This window comes from Hemitrygon akajei, chromosome 22 (genome assembly GCF_048418815.1).
Source record: "Hemitrygon akajei chromosome 22, sHemAka1.3, whole genome shotgun sequence".
Lineage (NCBI taxonomy): Eukaryota > Metazoa > Chordata > Chondrichthyes > Myliobatiformes > Dasyatidae > Hemitrygon > Hemitrygon akajei.
This window is the reverse complement of record NC_133145.1, coordinates 53636792-53661223: the sequence shown is the minus strand read 5'-3', so window position 1 is coordinate 53661223 and position 24432 is coordinate 53636792. Positions and strand designations below refer to the sequence as shown.

Sequence of the window (24432 nt, the reverse complement as noted above, 5' to 3'; positions counted from 1 at the left end):
TGCAAATTTTAAAAAAATACTGAAAGTAAGAGTTGTCAAAATCCTTAAAAGTGAGCTGTAGATCATAGAATCAGTTAAGAGTTGAGATGAACAAAGTAATCCACACCAGTTCTGAAGCCTGATGGTTTAGGTTATTAACCATTTCTGAAGTTGGTGGTAAGGCCCCTAAGGCTTCTGCACATCCCGCCTGATAGTAGTAGTGAGAAGAGAGCATAGACTGGATGGTGGGGGTCTTTGTTGATGGATGCTGCATATTTCCCTAGGGTGGCAATGGCCAATACTAGAGGACATCTGCTTAAGTTGAATGGCGGACAGTTTAGGGAGGAATGTCAGAGAAGATTTTTTTTAAACAAAGTGGTGGGTATCTGGAATACACTGTTTGGGGTAGTAGTAGAGGCTGATACAATAAGGATAAATAAGCACATGAATGTAAGAAAACTGGAAGGTTGTTGGCTGTTTAGGAGGGAAGGGCTAGCTTTATCACTGAGTAGTTTATATAGGTCAGCACATATAACATATAAAACATCAATGTTCAATGCCAGACATCAGAAGGTGTTACTAAGAGCCTTTGATGTTGTTACCCTCCATATTGGGAACACCGTCTGATGTCTGACCTTGTTGCAAGGACCACAGAATTTTATTAAAAATTAAGAACAAGCTTCCAGTTGCAACACAGAGCAACATGGTATCTTTGTTTGGAACACTAAGATGTCTTTAAGAAATGCTACACAGATTGCTGTAGGAGAAACAGGGTGGAAGAGATAAATCTGAAAGATGCAAGTGTTTTTGATTTGCCTGTTGGATAGCTATCCTGTGAATGGATAATACGTAGCTATCACACATTCAAATAACACAAAAAATTGATACCCCTATAATCTATGATAATCTTCTTTACCATCAAAACACCTCCTAATTTTGTGGCATCCACAAACTTACTTATCAAGTGTTGTGCATTCAATTTCAAATAAATAACGGTAATGACATTAACCCCTGTGACGCATCACTAGTTAGCAGCCTCCATTCGAGAACCTACCGTCAACCACTACCCTCTGCTTCCTTCCTCTTTCGCACCACTTTGAATCCATCTCACTAGCTCTTTATAGATTCAATGGCATTTAACCTTCCAGACTGGCTTGCCATGCAGAATGTTTAAATGAGGGGATACACTCTCCAACCAATGCCTAATTCAATTTCAGTTTCTCATCTGAAGATTTGCCAAAATTGTCAAAAGTTCTTCAAAAGTATTAATAAAAGGTAAGTATGTTACAAGATTTAGCCAACCTGTTTTTTCAGGTAGTCTTTCATAGCATTTTCATAACCTTCTTCCAATTTTCCAAATGTGGCACAAACTTCACCATTCCAAATAATCTGAGCACCAGTCAGAGTAACCTGAAATAAATATTGTAACAATATGAGTGTGTGTGTGTATAATAATCTAAAGAGGAAATAGTGAAAAGCTACACAATGCCCTACTACTAATTTAGTACATTTGAGACTTACAGTTTAAGCAGATGTACTTGTCAGTGTCACTTTGTCATTGCATTTTTAACTGTATTTTCAGGCTGGATGAGGTTTTCATTAAAACATAGCAAAAATCTTAAGAATGATGCAATTTTATATCTAGTATAATTTTAATTAAATAAAAGGTAAAGAATATGACAGTATCAGATCTATCAAAGAAGAATTTGTGGAATTCGCTCCGCTAAGAAGGCTGCTGAATATAAAGTGGTCATGCTATTTGAGGTCATAATTCCCATTTTTTTCTTACAATGTAAAGGAAGCTAGCAAGATTAGCAGTCAGGAAGATTCCTTGAATAGATGGTCCTGCTATGACCCTTTTAAACCCAACAAATGAGTAATACATTTGAAGAGCAAAATAGCATTCCTGCTGTCAGGTTGTCAAATTTAATACAATATCCCAGATTCAGTCTGCCAATATTGTATTTCAAAAAATACAAAGTTATGTTGGGAGATTATTGTGGACAGGTCTTGATTACCTTTCTGGACTGATTTGGCATTCCCTGAAAAGGCTGTCGACTAAGGATTCACAGGAGAAGGAACATCAGGTTTTTGTGGCAGCAGATGTTTGAGAATTCTCTGTATTCGAGCAACCATTCTTGCTCTCTCTGGTGAGGAGAGTTTGCTGCCGATTCTTGAGTCAGAGAACCTCGCAATAAAAAGTGATGCATCAGACTGTAACATCGACTGTTAGTCTCCCATTTCGCTGTGAAATGGGTGACATCTCTCTGCCCCTTGTTGGGGAAGGGGGTGCAAGAGGAGGAGGAGGATGAGGATAAGGGCGAGGAGAGAGGGAGAGAGAAAGTGGGGGGGAGGGAGGGGAAGGGGGAGAGAAAAGCACCTTTGGGTGCTTTGCTATTGCTTGGTGGGTGCTGTTGCTGTTTTGCTAATATGGGTGGGGGGAGGTTGATGCTTTGCTGTTGCTTGCGCAGGTGAGGGAGAAGAGGGTGCATTAAGGTTCTAACATTTTTCTGTCGTTCATTCTTCTGGGGTTCTGTTTTTCATGGATGTCAGTGAAGTCTAAGTACAATATACTATACACATTTTCTAATAATAAACTGAATAATTTGAACGTGCTGGTTGGATCACCGCAGCAAGTGTCAGACTAGATGAGCAGGCAAGACAGCATTGCTTAATACTGACCACAAAATCCTGGCCATTCTTTATTTGCCTTGGGATGCAAATTCTAATAGTTGAATCCCAATATAGAAACCAGCAAATTGCACAGTGATGCAAATTATTCAGCTGCTTCCTTACAGTTTACAGCTTCAGTGGCCCAGATTCAATCCTGATGACTGGTACGCTCTGTGGAGTTTTCATATTTTCCTTGTGATTATGTAGATTTACTGCTGTCTCAAATATGTGTAGCTTGATGAATGAATTACCTTTAGTGTGTAGACAAGTGACCGAAACTGGGAGGCAATCCTTGATTGGAATGTGGGAAAAATAAAATGAGTTTAGTGGAAATGGTACTTAGTGAGATAAAACTTTAACTTGAATTAATAACTTCCTCTAGAATATAAGTATTAGCAAAATTAACGGGACTAAAGGCAGGCAAGTCCCTAGCATCTGGTAGTTTGCATAGAAATGGTACAGTAATTTGTTTTATTATCGTCAAATGCACTGAGCAAGAGTGAAAAACTTGTCTTGCATACCATTCCTACAGATCAATTAATTACAATGGTGCATTGAGGCAGTACAAGGTAAAACAGTAGAGTACAGAATGAAGTATCACAATTACAGAGAAAGTGCAGTGCAAGTAGACAATAAGGTAGATAGTGAGGTCAAAAGTCCATCTTATTGTACCATTCGATAGTCTTTAAAACATTGGGATAGAAGCTGTCTTTGAGCATGGTGGTATGTGCTTTTAGGCTTTTGTTTCTTCTTCCCAACGGGATGAGGTAGAAGAAAGAATGTCTGGAGTGAGTGGAGTCTTTGATTACACTGGTTGATTTACCAAAGCAGCAAGAAGTATGGGCAGTGTTAATGGAGGTGGGGAATGGTTTCCATGATATAGTGAACTGTGTCAACAACTCTGTGGTTTCTTGTGGTCATAGACAAAGCAGTCATCATACTGAGCCATGATGCACCTGGATAAGATACTTTCTATGGTACATCAATAGGAATTGGTGAGGTCAAAGCATGGTCCTAAAGTGATTGACTGAAGATGTAATTACTTTGGATTGATTATGGTCTTCCAAAACCTCCCTCTGTGATATATTCTTAACGTTGTGTCCTTCAGCTAGAAACCTTTGCAATTTATGACATTTTCCTAGTAAAAATTGCCCGGCTGGAGGCGAAGTGGCATCAGTGCTGGACTTCGGAGTGAAGGCTCCAGAATTCAAATCCAGCCGGCTCTCTTGCATACTTTCCATCCGTGCTGGGTTGAACGTCGAGCTAGCAACTCAGCCTCATAAAAATAAGAAAGCCTGCTCAAAAAAACACCCTCACAACAGCGTCCCGATGACTCCACTCATAGTTAAGGAGTTTCTTCTTCTTCTAGTAAAAGTTAACCAATGGAATGTGACACTTGCTCCTAAAATTACCTGTGCAGGGTATTCAAATATCCATTGTTCTCTTGGCTTTTCTTCATAAGCTATTACAGCTTCAGCAATTTCTTGACGCAAGGTGGCACGCATTCTTTCTAATAGTCGGTTTAACCAAACTTCAACCTGGCAACAATGCATATAGAAAAAAAAAGTTGAAATAAACAGAATGAGGGACAAATATGTACAACTATGATTATAACATTAATTTATTCAGTACCTTTCATATCAAGTCTGTCACAAGAAACTAGGTTTATTGAAACTGTAATCACAGATAAAATGCAGGAAAATACAGTGGAGAATAGGTGAAAAACTGCAAGTGCTGGAACTTAGAAAAGAAAAAAGATGGAGGTATCAACAGGCAGGCAACATCAGCAAAAAATGAAATGGAAATAATACTTCAAGTCAATTTCCTTTCATGAAATTTAGGAAACAGTTTACATTCAGAAAAGGGAAACAGGTAAGTGAACAAATGGATTGTCAGATAGGTCAAAGACCATCAGAGACTGAATGATACCAATTGTAGTGGGCTATCTAAGAGAGCATGGCAAAGGTTTGTATATCATACCTTTTGTGCTAAGGGAAGATGGAAATGAAAGAAGATAAATGAGAAGAGAGGAGAGAGCAATGAAACAATGTTGGAACTGTGCAATATAAAATAGTGAGGTGCTGGAAACCTGAAATTAAAGATAACACTGACAATACTCAGTAGCTCAAACAGCATCTATGTATGTACAAAGAAGTATGTATAAAGGAGAGGGTTAATGTTACAGGCAAACCTTCCCACTACTACTTTGCCAGTGAGTTGCAATTCAAGCATCATCTCAGTAAATGTGGTCCTCAGATGATCTTTGGAAATGGAAGTGAGTTGGGGTTTGGGCTAGTGGAGTATGTTTGGGAGAATAAACATCATGAACGATAACTGTCAGGGTTGTGGCTCAGATTTAGGTATTTGTTAGGTTCATAGGAATGGCTTTTGGGACAGAGAGGGAAGTTAGGGGTCAGGTTAGAGTCTAGTGACAGGGATGTGGGGAAGTAGAGGTCAGGGTGGAGTCTAAACCTCCACAATGTTCAAAGGCCAGTGAAGCAGACATGGAATATCCATAGTCAAATGTTGGGCCACAGACCAGGGGTGGACCCCGGGTCAGCAAGTTGTTGGAGAATTTTTGAATCATAATTCTATGTGGGCAGGAGGAACAAGGTCCAATGACTTTGTTCGCGAATCAGTGAGACAACAGTTCGAGGATTAGAGTAAGGAGCCCTGTCATCGGTGGCTTCAGAGTTTGAGGTCTATTGTTCAGTGATCAGCAGGTCATGGGGTTGATGCTGAGGACTGAAGCCTGAGGAAGTCGAGGCCTATTGGCTGGAGCCTGAGTTTGCAAATCTCTGCAAGTCTGCTGGGGAAGTTGAAGGCCCAAAGTCTGTGAGTCTGAGTCTGCTGGAGACAGTCGACCTGGGTTTGGCGTGGGTTGGAGGGAGGAATAGGGCTTGCTTTCCTGTTGTTTTGTTGCTTGTTGAGTTGTGTGGTGCTCTGCCAAGCATTGTGGGCATGCTCTATTGGTGCCAGAATGTGTGGTGACACTTGTGGGCTGCCCCTAGTACACCTTTAGGTGTGTTGGCTGTTAACACAAATGACACATTTGTATGTTTTTAGGAACAAGTGATTAATAAATTTGAATTTTTAACCAGACAATGTAGTTCTGTGAACCTTGCAATTATGCAAATCGCACTATGTATAACTTTTGAAAATATAGTTAGAGTAACCCACAATGTTGTTTTGCTACATTAAGATTCACTAGCAGAGAAATGATGCACATTCTATTCTATTAACAACTTATTAAATATCAATCTTTTTGAGCTTGTGAACAAAATGCATAAAGCTAGCTTCATGTTCCTAAGCAAGTATTTACCAGTTTCAATGTATTAGACTTGATGAAATCAAGCATCGCTAAAAAACATTCATTGAACAGCATTACAGAAGTAAGGCATGCAAATAGGTTTTAGAATAATCACATGTACTTGTTTAAACGAGTGTAGAACATAACAGAAGTAATCACGTACTGTCATTTTACCAAGTGATCATTGTATTACAGTAAATTAACTACCACTTACCTGACCAGTGCAATCACACAACTTATCAAAAGGCATATATTCATTTTCTTTACTATACATGCCAATTGCAACTTTCATCAATTTGTTATCAGCATCCATTTGGAACTTCAGTTTAGCCATGCTGTCAAATAATTTTGCCAAATGTTGGCTCACCTATTAAATGAAAAAGTATTAACCACCATAATATCTTACTTTCTTAAGAAAATACATACCTGTGTTGATTAGAAATGCATGTATGTATTTAATGATAATAACATTCTTAAATTCTTTCACCTGACTTCTGTCAGATGAAACACAATTATGTCTAAAATATGCCCTACTTGATTAACTCTAAATTTGGTGTCAGGTCATTAATATGATCTGAGTGTACTTTAACTGATCTAATTGTTGCTATATAAGGGGGAAGGGAGGGAGGGGAGTCAATTAAAATGCTTGTCGGTCCAAGGATTTACAAAGAGACACAGAAAAGTTAGGAATTGCCTTCTCATTCTAAGTAAAAGTTAAAACACAAAACTCAAGCCAGTGGCTTTGGCTCTAGGTATTAAGAGGAGAGGAGAAGCAACACAAGAATGTTTCCTCCCACTTTATTTGCAAAGACACATTTCACCCTGACCTTGTTGTAAATACAAGAGTTCAGCATTTACAACTCTCTCAACTCCCATTCATTCCTCGTTAGTGTTGAATCTTTGTGGTGGGGTCAAAAAGTGTGTAGAATTCAAGAAAAAGAAAATTATCACTGTAATAAGAACAGGAATAGTCTCCAACTTTTAAACAGCTCAATCAAATTCTACTGCACAAAGGGAGTACCTGTTAAAATGGCACTTTCTATTTGAGACTAAATCTTCCAGAAACAGAAATGTTTAGCGAACTAAATTTCTAGCAAATGTAAAATACATTATTTACAAAATTAATCAAAGTTTTTTTGACATAATTGGAAAAATTGCTACAAACTTCAAAAATAAGTCATATAGATTATACTTTTTTTCTATTATGGTGCATATCAACAGGATAATCAAAAGAGTTGTCATTATACAGCACCATTGTAAATAGTCTGCATTTCCCATGTCATTCCCATAAACCCTTCTATTTCCTCCCTTGGACAATGTGGAGAACAATCCTAAAGCAAGTTTTATGGGAGTGAGCAAGGAAGAAAGAACATTCACATTTCAACTCCATTGACAAACATATATTTCATTTCATTTAGCTTGGAAGAAAGCAATTGTTTAATCCAAACTCTTGCTGCTTCTTGTTAATCCTTATCTATAATTCCTTTTTTCCTCAGTACATCAGAAGACCTAGATCAAATTCTAGCAAACCCAAAGAGAACATGCCATAGATCCATCATCAATTGCTACTAGAAATGGTTAAGACTCTTCATAACGCTGTCTTAGGGTCTTTTAATGCATGGTTTGTTGTAAAGTGAGTTCTTTAGTATAGTTGAAAGTGAATATTTCAAAGTATATTTATTATCAAAGCACATTTATGTCACCATCTACTACCCTGAGATTCATTTTCTTGTGGCCATTCACGGTACATAAAATGAAACACAAAAAATTCAGTGAAAACCACACACAACAAAGAGGGATAAACAACCAATGTGCAAAATACAACAATCTGTGCAAATACAAAAAGAGGAAAAAACATTATAATAAATCAATAGGTAATAAATATCAAGAACACGAGTGGTAGAATCCTTTAAAGTAAGTCCATAAGTTGTGGAACCAGTTCAGAGTTGGAATGAGTTTCCTCCCTCTGATTTAGGAGCCTGATAATTGAGGGGAAATAACTGTTCCTGAACCTAGTGGTGTGGGACCAGAGACTTCCTGGTCTTGATTAAATCATGTGGAGTATCTACTAACACAGGTGCTAATCTTGTTCTTCAAGCAAGACTACTTAAAATATTTTTAGAAAGTGCGAGTACTAGAAAATAAATGGTGGGATTATTCTTGGTGCAGGCCACTGTTTGCATAATTAAGCACTCTCTAATTATCTTCAACCAAAACCCTACATTTGCAAGCATTTTCAAAACCTAACATTAATTCTCATCAGTGTTACTCTCAGGCATGGTCAAGTTTCACCTGCAATATTCTCTGTCTGTTATCTTTGTTGCTGTTCATAGTTGAGTAACATACATCAAGCCTCTATAACATTTGTGGACCATCCAATATCACACTACTGGATTTACTCAACCAATTCTATCTATTTTTCAATAAAGATGATTTATACTCCTTTCATTACCATCTGCAATTGTGAAAGACCCGAAAAGTGCTACATTAACTATAGTTTTCAAAATTATGTAGGTATTGGCAGTTAGCTATATATTACAGTCTCCTCAGTTTTGCAATATTCACTGGAAAAGAACAAGAATATTGCTGAAGATCTAAATACTGTGAAGAGAAAGATTCATGCAAGCACTACTGCCTTTGACTGCCCTGTTTACAGTTGAGATGCTTGCATTTCCTTCTTCTAATTATCTACTTCCTCTTTTAACCATGAAAAAATTTAGAGGAAACCCTTGATTATGGCAAAGATTGCATTCAATATTATTATATTAGACAATAACTTTCAGGATTTATAAATGTGCTCAGTATACAAAAAGACAGTTAAATGTCTCCCAAATAGTTTCAACTTTTTACTTAATGAAAGGACAGGATATCTTTACATACAATTGAGAATGCAACATCATACAGATTTGCAGTTATCTTCGACAAATGTCAATAACAATAAGTTTCAGGTCCAGAAACAGTTATTATAAACCTGTTCTGCAGATGTTTATTAATCTCTAGTCCATTGTGAATCTCAATGTTGGATTGCTAAAATCAGGTGCTGATATACCCTGAGAACAGACCAATTCAATTTTATTGCTAGCTGAAAATGATGATGGAAAATTAATGGTACAAAAATAGGCAGTTTTTCAACTGCACTAATTCTTGTCCCTTAACCAAAGCAAAAGCCAACTTCAAGGCAATTAAAGAAGAAAGAGAAACATAAAACTGCTGTTAAAACAGACAGGAAAAAGCTACAAAATAGCTCTCCTTTCATTTTCTCACAAGATACCCAGATCAGACTACATACTTTTGTCATTAAATTACAGCAATTACAATCACCACCGATAATCTGCTCTTTTTGCTTAATTTCTTCTCAGCAATTTGAACAGACAAATCTGGCAAACATCTGATATTATCATTTATCTTTAGGAGCAGAAACCAATTCCCATATGTTGCAAAATGAAAGTCTAACTGCCATTGAAAGTAAAAAAAAAAAAATGCTGGAAATCTGAAAACAGGAATAGAATTTGCTGAAAACCCTCAGCAGTTTAGGCAGCATCTGTGCATTAAATATGTGTAGTCCCCACAGAATATGGTATAAAAATAATCCTATCCTAATTGCAAGGATGATTTGGCACTAACAGCTGGAGATAACTAATATGCCTTTACCTCCAAAGGTAGAAAAGCAATTGGGCTGTAAATTAACGTGTGACAGTTTAGCTGAGTACTGGAAATGGTAATTGTACTTGGAAGCAAATTGTATAATATAATGTGCTCTATTGAGGATTATGCTATCAGGAATACTACACAATATCACACTGAAAAAAGAAATTCAAGTGTCTCACCTCAACAGGATTGTTACCATTTGATAATATATCAAGCAAGTCTGCGGAAGAGACAAAGTAGAACCTAGGAAAAGCTAGTCTTTTTGTTTCAAGATACTCCGCCAAAGCTTTTTCACAAAGAATCAAACTGCAGTGAAATCACAGAAAATAGGAGGATTATATCAAAAGCATTAGTCTAAAGTCTCGTATTTTATGTCTAAAACAATGAAGCAGCTCATTCAATCCAATTGGTCACAATTGATGCTTATGCACCAACTTCCCCAGTTAGACCGTAAGCCCATAAGACATAGGAGCAGAATTAGGCCAGATAAAACACAAAATAATTGATTGCATAAGTATTCCTCCCCTTTAATATGACACACCAAATCATCACTGGAGCAGCTAATTGGTTTTAAAAGTCACATAATTAGTTAAATAGAGATCACCAGTGTGCAGACAAGGTGTTTCGATTGATTTTAGTAAAAATACACCTGTATCTGAAAGGTCCAACTGCTGGTGAATCAGTATCCTGGCAAAAACCACACCATGAAGACAAAAAAAACCACTCCAAACTCCAAGGAACTCCATGAAGATGTTATTGAAAAACAAAAGTCAGGATACAAGAAAATTTCCAAGTCACAGAATATCACTTAGAGTACAGTTAAGTCCATCATCAAGAAATGGAAAGAATATGGCACAGCTGTAAATCTGCCTAGAGCCAGTTGTCCTCAAAAACTGAGTGACCATACAAGATGGGGATTAGTGAGAGAGGCCATTAAGAGAACTATGACAACTCTGGAGCAGTTGCAAACTTCAGAGACTGTGCAGTCAATAACTGTTGCCCGGGTGCTTCACCAGTCACAACATTATGGGAGAGAGGCAAAGAGAAAGCGACTGTTCAGAAAAAAAAACGTGAAATCTCAGTTTGCCAGAATGCATGTGGGAGATTCTGAAGTCAGCTGAAAGAAGGTTCAAAAATTGAGCTTTTTGACCATCAGACTAAATACTATATTTGGTGTAAGCCAAACCACACATCATCAAAAACACACAGCCCCTACTGTGAAGCACGGTGGTGGCTGCATCATGCTGTGGGGATGCTTTACTGCAGCAGGCCCTGGAAAGCTTGTGAAGGTAGGTGATAAATGGAATGCAACGAAATACAAGGAAATCCTGGAGGAAAACCTAATGTAGTCTTCAAGAGAACTGGGACTTGGGAGAAGATTTGTTTTCCAGCAACACAATGATGCCAAACATAAAACCAAAGCTACACCGCAATGGCTCAAAAGCAACAAAGTTAATGTCCTGGAGTGACAAAGTCAGAGCCCAGACCTCAATCCAAACGAGAATTTGTGGCTGAATCTTAAAAAGGCTGTTCGCTCACAATTCCCATGCAATCTGACAAAGCTTGAGCGGTTTCGTAAAGAAGGATGGGGAAAATTGCAGTGTCCAGACATGCAAAGCTGATAAAGACATATCTATACAGACTCAAGGCTGTAATTGCTAAATACTGACTTTAAGAGAGTGAATACTTATGCAATCAATTATTTTGTGTTTTATATTTGTCATTAATTTAGATCACTTTGCGGAGACCTGTTTTCACTTTGACATGAAAGAGACTTTTTCTGTTGATCAATGTCAAAAAAGGCCAAATTAAATCCAATGTGATTCAATGTTGTAAAACTATAAAACATGAAAACTTCCAAGGGGGAGGGTTGAAAACTTTTTATATGTACTGTATGTACTTCAATAACAATTTAACTTTGAACTAAACATGGCAAGAAGCTACACATTTAACATTACTGATATTAACATAAGTGGAGTAACTTAAGCAGAAATATTCCATTTTCGAACTCTTATTTCTAGTTATTTTGGTATTGTTGAAATTTTATCTTATTGCTTAATTTTTTTTGATAGTTTATAATTGCATTTGCAATTTCTTATTTTACTTTTACTTTATTCATTACACACCCAAATTAAAGCATTTATTTCCTCCTTCTCCTTTGACAATACTTTTTAAAAAAAATTAGTTATATTCTTTTACTCCACTACCATTATGCTATCACACTACTGTAATGGGAGCCACAGTAGCTTAGCCGTCAGTGTGACACTATTATAGCTACGGGCATTGGAGTTTGGAGTTCAATTCTGGCATCATCTATAAAGAATCTATATGCTCTCCACAGGGAATGCGTGTGTTTTCCCTCGGTGCTCCAGTTTCTTTCCACAGAGCACTGGGTAAGTTAATTAGCCATTATAAATTATCCCGTGATTAGATTAGGGTTAAATGGGGATTGTTGGGTGGTTGCTGGGGCGGCATAGCTCAAAGGGTTGGAAGGACCTATTCTGATCAGTATCACTAAATTAAAAGTAAATAAAATAAAAATTTATACAGCTGTCCCACTTTTCTTTCTCTATAAATCCTACTCTGTTTTACTGTAGTCCAATTCTTTGGATTTTTCAAATATTCTAACTACATCCTATTTAGTATTTCCTTAGGACATCTCAGTTCAGGTGAAGCTTGTCCTCATACTTATTTCCAATAACTCATGAGATGGAAACGGCACGCCCAGTCATTTATCCATGTATTTATCTTCCTGTTCCGTCTATCACTAAGCCAATTAATGATTTGAGTTATTATATTTGAAATAATTAATAAGGCAAGAAAAGAGAATATATCAGGTTGTTCTTTCCAGAAATGGAGAGCAGAAGAAAATGCTTTATTAATATAACCATAAAAATAAATAAATTACTAACCGTCCCTGTATTTCTTCCAATCTGTTATACAAACCAGGTTTATTTGTTGCTTCGATTACATTTGGAGTTTTTATTGCATCTGCCAAGATTTCCTGCAAATTAAAAAATGGTAATTGGCTATCTAGTCATGTCACGGTCAGTGGAAATGTTATCCCTACATTAATTACAGTGCATCATAAATGGGGAGAACAAGCATGTCTTATAGAACATCGAGAGTTACAGCACAGTACAGACCCTTTGGTCCACGATGTTGTGCCAACCTTTTAACATACTCTAAGATCAATTTAACCTTTCCTCCTACATAGCCCTCCATTTTTCTATTCAACTTAATCTTGATCTAACTTCAAAGTGTCTTCCCTTTAAGGGAAATCTACTGACTTAAAGTAGTATGAAAATGAACATACAATGAACAGTGTTGCAGAAATCATTATAAATTGAACAAGAAACACAACTATGGTGTGCTTCCTGTTAGGGTTAATTCGAGACCGCCTTTACAGGTCAGGAGTGGCTCACGTAATAGTAGGAGGTCGGAATGCGAGGGAGGGGGACTGGGGACCGCGCTACACCGAAACTACTAGTGTCACGCGAGAAACAGGTAACTCGTGAGCATATGGCTGCGGGCCAATAAGATGGACACAAGTGCCCGATATTACCTAATATGTAGCGGGGGGTTGTGCTGGGGGGAAAAAGGGATATAAATAAGAGCAGATTGTAAGGGGAAGTTGGAAAGCGCGCCTTCTCCAGCGACTCCGTCGATTCGCTGTGCCAGTTACGATTCTGCCAATAAAGCCACGTTTTGCTATATTCTGATGTTGGTTGTCTCTCTTCCAAACGAACACAGGGCATAACTTGAGCCCAACATTTGGTGACCCCGACGTGGGGAAGGAGAGACAACACAGGCTGGCGGGTCCGACGGCAGACAACTTGCGGCCGCGTCTTGAATAAGGTAAGGAAGTGCCTGTTATATCTAAGACTTCCACTAGATAGTTAAATTACTGAGTTAGATCTTGTCTGCTGATGGAACCTCATCAACCCCAAATTACCTCGTGAAAGTTCATTCCAGGTGCGGAATCGTGACTGGTAAGTACTTATTTTTCTTATCCGTTTTAGCAGGATCCTCTGCCCGTGGAAAAGTCTTCTGAGTGAGGGGAGTTGAGAAACCCGCCGCCCAAAAGGGCATAAAAGTCTCAGAAGTGAGGAGGAGAAAGTGTTCCGCGGTACATCTTAGTGCACGGGGATATTGACGGCGCCAACCTTAGACTGGTTGTTAAGAGGAGAAATCTCCCACGCGAAGGTCAGGTTTTGAAAGGCGACTGTCCCACATTTGATCCTCTCTGTGCACTAGGGAGCCATGGAACACTTCAACTTTAAGTTACCAAAACTCGGACACCTGCGTGTTGAACACCCCGGTGTCCCGTGGTGGCGACTGAGCCTAAACCACGGCACTATTTCTTACATCGCAGCTATTGTTAGATAATGCCATTATGGACCCCAACAATGTACTTCAGGTACTAGACCAGGCACCCCACCAGAAAGACCACCTTCTAAGTGAGGTTCGACGCACCCTTGTAGACCCCGTTCACATGGCTAAAATTTTGGATAACCTGGCAGCGAATCCCCAAGCATCTGCCAGAACAGTGATAAAGTTAGGTAATCCGCCCCCCTACCTGGGAGGGAATTAAGGCCCCGCCACACAAATGGAAGACAGAGCTCACAATGAGTCTGACCCCAAAGTGGGAGTCGCGGGATTGGCCTGAGAAGGGATCAATGCAATCAAACTTTCCGCGTGGCATTGGACCTTTAAAAACCGTGCCCCTATTGGGCACCGCCCGTCCGGCAAGTACAACCGCGGAACTGGGGTTTGTGGCGGTCCACCTCACGTATCCCCCTGATTCAGACTTCACCCAAAAGGCCCCCGCCACTGTCGCTGCAAATAGACCACGCACTGGAGGGGTGCTCCAGAGCGTCAGACACTCGATCTCCCATAACAATACAGTAAAGGAGGGAGAAAAGAAATTACACATGTTAGAAAAAAGCCTTCAGGCGTGGAGAGACAAAGGATGGTTCCCAGCCGATGACCAACCATTTCTGACCCTCTCCTTGCTGGCTGAATTTCAACTTCGTGTCCTCGATGATCTGGAAAACAGACGAGGGGAGGCAAAACGAAAGTTATTTGGAAAATCCAAGTCCGTAGCCAAATTAGAGGATGAGGATGTGTATCTCAAGGAATTCCTGTCCCGGTTCCAGGCGCATGCGGACAAACCGCCGGGGAACTCCGAGCTCCCGCGCCCCACCCCAAGGGAGTCAGCCACATGTCCAGACCCCGAGATTGACCCCGCAGACCCAGAGTGGATCATAGACCACCAGCCTCTTTACCCACCATTTCCCTCCGGATGGTCTAATGCCTCTCACGCCCCGCATCACATTATCCCAGCAACGGCCCCTCCACCATTTGCAGAGCCCCCCCAGCCACCCAAAGCAGATCTAGCACCATCAGTCCCGTCAGCCCCACAGGAGAATGTCCAAGCTCCTATGATGGAAATAAAAGGTGGTATTATTGACGTAAAGGACCCCATCCGAGAACATATGCTCACCCTGCTGACGCAGCACAGCCAGCAACTAAAAGAACTCACTGCCCTGACAGAGGAGGCGAGGACTCTCAAGGCCCATGTCGCCCTCCCGAGGGAAGGGGAGGACTGGCCGGACTGGTGCCTGCCCTCCGAACCTCCCCAGAGTCATTCCAGCGCGTCGCCCAGGCTGGCCGACATGCCGCCCTCACGATTCTAGGTGGCAAGGGAGATCCTGAGCTGAGGCGACAGACCGAGCCTCAAGGGCCTCCAGAGGAGGACTCGGTAGTAGTCACAGGGTATGGACTGCATGCCACACTGGTAAAAGGCAGCCCGTCCATACATCAGACCAACGAACCCGACCCCTCGGAGGATAGGGATAGCATGGACGCGGTTAGCACGCCGGGGGATGGTGTCTCCTGGCCGGGTCTACAGGGCCCCCTACTGGCCACACATGGGGGAGGAGTAAAGTATGTCCCCTGGGCCCGTACTGATCTGGACACGTTAATAAAAAAGCTGCCGCCACTAACAAATGGGGCGGCGGCATGGATACGGACCTTTGAAAGGGAGACCTGCCAGGACCGCTTAGCCCTAGCCGATATACTTAACCATATTGCTGAAGGTCCGGGCGGAAGAGGCACTGAGCCGAGCACAGAAGCTGGCAAAGTGCACCCGCGCAGATGAGTCATCCCTATTTGACCCGTTTAGGAACCGGTTTTGGGACTCCCTCCCTAAAATCTCCCCACTATCCCCACTAAAATCTGTACAGACAATGGCACCCACTTTAAAAACGAACACTTGGCCAGAGTAGAGGGCGTTCTAGGGATAACCCTTCGGTTCGGCAGTGTCTACCACCCAGAAAGCCAGGGTCTAGTGGAAAGAGCAAATCGAACCATAAAAGACAAAATTGCAAAAGTAATGGTGGGTACCCAGCTCACTTGGGTGGAGGCACTCCCCCTGGCTCTGATGTCCATGCGGCAAGAAAAGAATGGGGAAACTTTTCTAACACCACACGAGATACTAACGGGGCGCTCCATGCCGGGACCGCGCACATCGCCACGGTGGGAGGAAAACTGGGAGACAATGAATCAGGACATGACCCAATACATGAGAGTCCTGGGCCAGATGGTGAGGCTCATAGCTAAACAAGTCAGGAATGCCCACCCTGAGGATGCAGCCCCCGAGCTGCCGCTAAAAATAGGAGATGAGGTCTACCTGCAGCAACCAGGGCGCTCCTCCTGGAGCGAGCAGCGATGGCATGGCCCATACCCTGTTACAGAAATTTCAAACAATACACTCAAGGTGGGAAGGGAGGGGGACAATAACTGGCACCATTTCTCGCACTGCTCCAGGACAAAGAAAGGAAGACCGATTGATCCCGACTCCGACATAGAGGAGGAGGAAGCCGAGGAGGATGACGCCATGGAAAACCCTGATATGGGTAGGAGTGATGCTCCTAGGTAAGGCGCCGATAGCCGAAGCGAACGATACAGGCCCGGACGGATCGCTGACCAAGGGTTTGACTAAATTGCGGTCCCTGGCCAATGAGCTAAAGCAACAATCGGGAGTCAATAACCCAGTGCTGGATTGGTTGAACCGTACATTTGGGAAATGGGGGGTCCTACTTGGACAGTTGGCTCTAGGACTGTCTATTTCAATTGCTATCTTTATTACGTGTGGTTGTTGTTGCATACCCTGTATCAGGACCCTAGCTGTCCGAACTACAGATCGAGCCTTGACTGGAAAGGATGGACCTCCACCGGCGTACCAGGCACCTTTGTTCCTGGTGGAAGGGGAGATCGAGGCCCTCCCGAAAGCGGACGCACTATGGGAGAACACGGACTGGAATGGGCCATGCCAAGGAGGAAATTGAGAGTTGCTTTTGAATAAGTCTTCTGAAATGTTGCATGCTACTTGTATAAATTGTGTATGTTTAGGGAACCCCTACCCATATTTTGTGACCCTAGGTCGGACAAATCAGGATATGCAAAGAGTGAGGACACGCCAAAGAGTGCCGGGGGACGCTCACCTCCCTGCCTGATCCCGACAGCCGCGGAAAAGCTTGTAAGGGATGTGGCCTCTGGGAGGCCAAGGGAGGGAGTGTTAGGGTTAATGTTAGGGTTAATTCGAGACCGCCATTACAGGTCAGGAGTGGCTCACGTAATAGTAGGAGGCCGGAATGCGAGGGAGGGGGGAGCGAAACTGGGGACCCCGCTACACCGAAACTACTAGTGTCACGCGATTCAGTAAACAAAAGAAACAGGTAACTCGTGAGCATATGGCTGTGGGCCAATAAGATGGACACATATTACCTAATATGTAGCGGGGGGTTGTGCTGGGGGGAAAAAGGGATATAAATAAGAGCAGATTGTAAGGGGAAGTTGGAAAGCGCGCCTTCTCCAGCGACTCCGTTGATTCGCTGTGCCAGTTACGATTCTGCCAATAAAGCCACGTTTTGCTATATTCTGATGTTGGTTGTCTCTCTTCCAAACGAACACAGGGCATAACTTGAACCCAACATTCCCAAATCAGAAATAATACAGGAATTACTGACATCCCATGAAGCTCATAATCATTTTTAGGAGATAACTAATTTAGTCCCTGAGCAAAGCAAACAACACCTTTGGCTCTAAGCAATTATCCTTTTTCAGCAAAGCTTAAGGCACTTTACAACTGAAAAAATGACTTCATACCTTAACAAATTACAGTTTTGCAACAATTATTATATAAATAGGTATATGAAATATAAAACTTAGTTAATTTGAGAATTATATAACTTTGATAGCATCAAAAATGGAAAAATTAGAATAGAATCAACAACATGAATAGCAATAAAAGAAAATGATCTAACGTTTATGTACCTACAATGATATATGCGTTGCTAGAGGGGAATCTTATCTGTTTTTTGAGCAAACTCTCAACATTTTCAGTTACAGTAAATTCTACCTCAAAATTCATTGCTTGAATAAGTAATTCAATTTTGTATTTTTGAATGTGCCAGTTTACTGGCCTAAGAAGTTTAAAACTGTCATTTCCAAAATGTATTGGAGTATTTTTGCTTTGGAAGAAGCATTGATTCTTCATTGAGCTTTCTGCGTTAAATCTCTTGCTTGCAATTATTACCTCCATCTATACTTCATTTACTTATTCATTCCCAAGGTTACATTGAAGTGAAAGAAATGAAATGGCAAAGTATGACCAAGATTTCACTGAAGCATGTTTTTTATCCATAAAGCCAACTTACTTTAAAATCAATATCAATGGACTCAAAGCGCTTGGAATCTTCAGGCAGCTGAGTACGGATGTCTTCAGAACCTATAAAAATACTCTCAAGGTGCATCCAAGTTCTCTGTACTTCAAACCAGATACCAATGACAGAGTCTGCTGTGGATAACTTATTCTGCCAGCTGGACACCTGCTTAAGGAAATATGCAATGAATTTAGAAGATATCAGGTTCTGTAACTGTACTTGATTGTCCTCTAATGTCTCTACAAGATCATCACTGCTTTTCAACAACATGATTCCTGTCTGGGGATGATGTTCGTGTTCAAATTCCATGACACTCCAAATGTTATCCAGCTGATTCAACACCTGTAAAATAAAGAACTTATGTCTGTAAATAATTTACAATTAACTGATCTTTGACTTATATTTCTAATGCTCAATTTTTCTTCAGATAGATAGATACTTTATTCATCCCCATGGGGAAATTCAACTTTTTTCCAATGTCCCATACACTTGTTGTAGCAAAACTAATTACATACAATACTTAACTCAGTAAAAAATATGATATGCATCTAAATCACTATCTCAAAAAGCATTAATAATAGCTTTTAAAAAGTTCTTAAGTCCTGGCGGTAGAATTGTAAAGCCTAATGGCATTGGGGAGTATTGACCTCTTCATCCTGTCTGAGGAGCATTGCATCGATAGTAACCTGTCACTGAAACTGCTTCTCTGTCTCTGGATGGTGCTATGTAGAGGATGTTCAGAGTTATCCATAATTGACCGTAGCCTACTCAGCGCCCTTCGCTCAGGTACAGATGTTAAACTCTCCAGTACTTTGCCCACGACAGAGCCCGCCTTCCTTACCAGCTTATTAAGACGTGAGGCGTCCCTCTTCTTAATGCTGCCTCCCCAACACGCCACCACAAAGAAGAGGGCGCTCTCCACAACTGACCTATAGAACATCTTCAGCATCTCACTACAGACATTGAATGACGCCAACCTTCTTAGGAAGTACAGTCGACTCTGTGCCTTCCTGCACAAGGCATCTGTGTTGGCAGTCCAGTCTAGCTTCTCGTCTAACTGTACTCCCAGATACTTGTAGGTCTTAACCTGCTCCACACATTCTCCATTAATGATCACTGGCTCCATATGAGGCCTAGATCTCCTAAAGTCCACCACCATCTCCTTGGTCTTGGTGATATTGAGACGCAGGTAGTTTGAGTTGCACCATATCACAAAGTCCTGTATCAGTTTCCTATACTCCTCCTCCTGTCCATTCCTGACACACCCCACTATGGCCGTGTCATCAGCGAACTTCTGCATGTGGCAGGACTCCGAGTTATATTGGAAGTCTGATGTGTACTGGGTGAACAGGACCGGAGAGAGTACGATTCCCTGCGGCGCCCCTGTGCTGCTGACCACGGTGTCAGACCTACAGTCTCCCAACCGCACATACTGAGGTCTATCTGTCAAGTAGTCCACTATCCAATCCACCATGTGAGAGTCTACTCCCATCTCCGTTAGTTTGTGCCTTAAGATCTTGGGCTGGATGGTGTTAAAGGCACTAGAGAAGTCAAGGAATGTAATCCTCACAGCACAACTGACCCCCTCTAGGTGAGAGAGTGATTTGTGCAGCAAATACGTGATAGCATCCTCCACTCCCACCTTCTCCTTATACGCAAACTGAAGAGGATCCTGGGCGTGCCTGGTTTGTGGCCTCAGATTCTGTATTATCAGCCGCTCCATGGTCTTCATCACGTGCGACGTCAAGGCAACAGGTCTGAAGTCATTCAACTCCTTTGGTTGTGGTTTCTTCGGTACCGGGACAATACAGGATGTTTTCCACTGTCTGGGTACTCTTCTCTGCTCCAGGCTCATGTTGAATATACACAAATAACTACAGTGGGCACAGTGCAAATATTATGACAGCAATAAAATGTGTTTGGAATCCTGCCTTTTTGTGCTTATTTTCTATCAGTGCATTGTATGACTTGCACCAGGACCCACTGAAAACTAAAGGGAGAGGGAGAACAAGGATAGATGGAAGCCATTCTATCATGGGATCCAAATTACCTAACACAAGGAAAGGTTATCAAACCTCAATTATGGAGCTTTACTGGAATTGGTGTGGAAATTTTCTCCAAAAGGTTTTAGCAGTGCCCACTGTATTTGGTATCTTTTAAAGTTACATGTAACATGACAATTTTTATTTAGTGATCGTAGGCTCCCTGTTGTTAGCATTCAAACAGAGCCCAGTAACTGAATTGCATCTTGATCAAACATTTTTTTAACAGAACGTTAAATTACAAAGATAAGATTTATGTACTTGCATTTCCACTGTTAAACTTCTCATTTTGGGTATACACTTCAACAGTTATGGACATAAACTCACAAATTCTGTGAATTTTCACAGAGTGCATATTTTTCCAAATCTACCTTTTATCTTTTGGCTAGTATGGCCACTAAAATTTGAAAGTTACAAGTTGTCCTGCTTATCTCTTTTTTAATGAAGTGAATCCAATACCTTCTCCATTCCAGACTCTTTCACAGATTTGTCTACAATGTTGCGCACTTCATCTTCAAAGTTGTGCAGCTGCAGACTCAACAAGTCCGCAAGAGTTGTTTCCTCTGACATTAGAAAATTGACCTGTGAAACAATGAAATGAAGTAAATTTTAAATCCATAATTTCTCCACACATTTAAAATCAGTTTTCTCTCTCCTTCAAAATGAATTTCCTTTCTTTAAATCATCTAGCTGCCCTTACAGGCGAAGGTCAATGGCGTTTGGCTTTTATGACCCTTCACAGCAGATTCCTTCATACACTTTTAGAATCAGGCTTCAAAAGCAGGAACCATGAATGATTTTCTCATCATAAGTCTGCTGTGCTGAAAATATAATCAACATTTGCATTCTGTAGTATCAGTCAAGATCAGCTAATACAACATTGCTAGAACTTCTCATGCAATATGGTTTAACTACATATTGGCAACAAAATTACAAGAAATGGACAGATCATAAGTTTCATCCATATGGGGAATGTAAGCAAGATTATGAACTGGGTGATGCCTCTCCTATGATTCTAACTTGTTCTAAATACACGAGTCAATGGTGTGGGTATGATTACAAACTGCAAGCTCAGATTGCTTTATAGTAGTAAAATATTCATTGAAATGATAAAGAAAATAATAACTATGTACAGAACAAGTATAAGAAACAGTACGATCTGTTGGGCAAATTAACAACTGCAATGATGCTGTTGTTGGCAAACCAACATTTACCTTGCTCAACATTGTGTTGAGCTCAGAGAAATGGTAACAGAATATGAGACAAGTATTCTCAGATGGGAAACACAAGGATACCAGTCTGAAAAATAATTATTTAAATTCTGAGTACTCCTACTAAGACAGTTTTTGTAATCTTGTGCTGCAATTACTTTGTTCAATGTTATCAAACCTGCAATAGCCACTGCAGTGCACACTTCAGCCTAAAACAGCGATGGCCAACCTATAGCGCATGCTCCAAAAGTGGGCATTGGATGATTAGAAGTGGCGCATTGCACCCCAGTGATAATAATAAAAAAGTAAGCCTACTTATGCAAAAAGTATTAACCAAAACTGATTTGTAGAAAAAAAATCTATAACAGGAATTCAAGTAGCTTAGAGCTAGAAATGGGTTTTACTGAGAATAAATCTAAAACTTAGCAATTATATTTAGCGATTTTATTATTTTGTGCACATCTTTTGGCAAATATCTTCTTTCACATTAATCTGTTTTCAGTTTTTAAAAAAAATGTTCAATGAGTCAAACTAGGAAAGAGGACATTTGTTCTGCAGTCATTCCATAACTGTTCAATACACGTTTGATACTTGTTTGATCCTGTGGCACCAGGCGTCTGCACCAACAGTATGTCACAGGTTTTTGCCAGTTTGCAATTGACTCTCGTGCGCTACGGAATTGTGCTTTGTTCATCCTCTGTGAACATTTACAGTTTTGTACTTTTTCAAAAATTACATTCAGTTACCCATTACAGTGCAAAAGAAAAGCAGAAAGTGAATTCAATGAACAGTGGGAAAATAAGTTCTTATTTATAGCGGGTCCATCAGGAAAACCATTGTGCATTGTTTGTGAAGACAATTTCTCACATAATAGAAGACATGATCTTAATAGACACTATAAAACACAACATCAGACTGAAATAGAAGGAAAACTGAAGCTAGTGCTTGGGTCTGAGTTACAGAAAGAACATGTGATTAATAAAAAATAAAAAATTAAAAGACAAAATATATTTGTTAAAAGTCTCATTAAGGTAAGTAATATTTATCTTGTTTTTATATTAAATATGTCAAGTAAGAATGCTAAATATGTCTGTATTAACATATTTTTACAAGAATTGAATGGGGGTACAAGAGTTGTATGGCTCATCTGAACTCGTGCATGAAAAAATTGACACATGGAATGTAAAAGGTTGGCTGCTCCTGGCCTAAAAGTTACCTCTGAGCAAGTTAGTGAAAATGTCCACTTTATATAGAGAGAGAACTAAAGAACATTTAAGGTATAAAAATAACCATAAGAGTTCGGAACAGAATGCAAGACTGCCATATAACACATCCAATTGCTCCAATCAACAGACGGTTCTGAGAGGAAATTATTATTGTTTGCAGCATGACATCTGTAAGATTTTGTAAAAGATTACAAAATTCCCTTCTTTAGTACCTTAGTTGCCTGCATGAGTTGTTGCCAATGACGATCTCTTATTGCTGGGTTCTGCAACTCACTTACAGCTTTCAGTGAAGTCATGGTGTTCTTAATTAAATTGTCTAGTCCAGAATAAACATCCCATGGCCTTATCTCTTTATCCATTGTTCTTAGGTCTTTTACAAATTTCTTGCAATCCGAATCCATATTCTCCACACTAATGTTTTTCCACTTGGTTGTCTTCCAATCATCAATTGTTAAGCTGACCTGAAAATTGGAGACGATATGTAAATATGTTTTTTTTAATCAGATTAAGAATATCATCTTTTTGCTATACAGTATTTGTTCATCGAGCACCTTTGCTCGCTCCGCTGCAAAGGTAGGACCCCCTGGAGAATACCCATCTCAATTCAACTTCCCATTCCCATTCTGACACGTCTGTCCCCGGTCACAAAGAAACCAAACTCAGGTTGGACGAGCAACACATCATATTTCGTCTGGGTAGCCACCAATCTGATGTCATGAACATAAATTTTGTTAATTTCTGGAAATTACTCCCAACCCCCTACTATTAGGTTTCTTCTTCTTCAGTTCTTTACTTTTTCCACCTATCATTTCCCAGCTTCCTACTTCATCCACCCCCTGCTCCACCCACCCACCCTCCCCCCTCACCTGGTCTCACCTATCACCTGCAAGCTTGTATTCCTCTCCCTCTTATTCTGGCTTCTGTCCCCACCTTTTCCAGTCCCAATGAAGAGTCTTGGCCCAAAATGTCAATTGTTTATTCCCCTCCAAAGATGCACTAAATGGGAGGATTAGTGTTGTGAAGCAATGCAGAGATCTCAAATTATATTTCCACATACTATTAGAAGTTAAAAAAAAACTAAACTCTCGGTAAAGAGGATAGATAATAAACTATGCAGTGTGTTTCCTTTATTAATTGATGCACCGAGTATAAGACCATGGAAATTATTCTGGATATATTCAAAAATATTCATGGACATATTCAAAAATATGTCAGAGCCCAATTAGAGAAAGGCGTACATTTCTGTTCACCATTTACTGGAAAAATATGAGTATACTAGGGATGGTGCAGCTGTTTCTGGCTAACAAAGATGTTATCAGGATGAGAAAATTCTAGCTATGAAAGGGTGGACATCTTGGAGGAGGAGGAGAAGTTTGTGAGGCTGAAAGGAGATATAATTGAGGTGTATAAAATTACAAAGAGCCTTAACAGAGTAAACAGATAGGATCTATTTCCTTTAGCAGGCTGAGTCAGAGTCAAAAAAACAGAGGTCATAGTTTGAAGTAATTAACAGAAAGTTAACAAGGAACCAGTTTTCTATCCAGAAGTTAATTAGTAGAGATAGAAGAGATGAAAACTCTCATCACGTTAAAAATGTCCTCACTTATGTCCAAG

General features: G+C 40.3%; 1 protein-coding gene across 1 annotated transcript in view; it reads right to left on the bottom strand.

The window, feature by feature from the left end:
* LOC140714860 (dynein axonemal heavy chain 17-like) overlaps window positions 1–24432 on the bottom strand; it is a 249147-nt gene that overhangs the window by 136281 nt on the left and 88434 nt on the right. The window contains exons 25-32 of the mRNA XM_073026542.1: window positions 23031–23279; window positions 20841–20963; window positions 18334–18681; window positions 12523–12614; window positions 9790–9916; window positions 6177–6329; window positions 4065–4190; window positions 1282–1389 (exon numbers count right to left, since the gene is read on the bottom strand). Of these exons, the coding sequence (XP_072882643.1) occupies window positions 1282–1389; window positions 4065–4190; window positions 6177–6329; window positions 9790–9916; window positions 12523–12614; window positions 18334–18681; window positions 20841–20963; window positions 23031–23279 (1326 nt within the window). The remainder of the gene's footprint in view (window positions 1–1281; window positions 1390–4064; window positions 4191–6176; window positions 6330–9789; window positions 9917–12522; window positions 12615–18333; window positions 18682–20840; window positions 20964–23030; window positions 23280–24432) is intronic.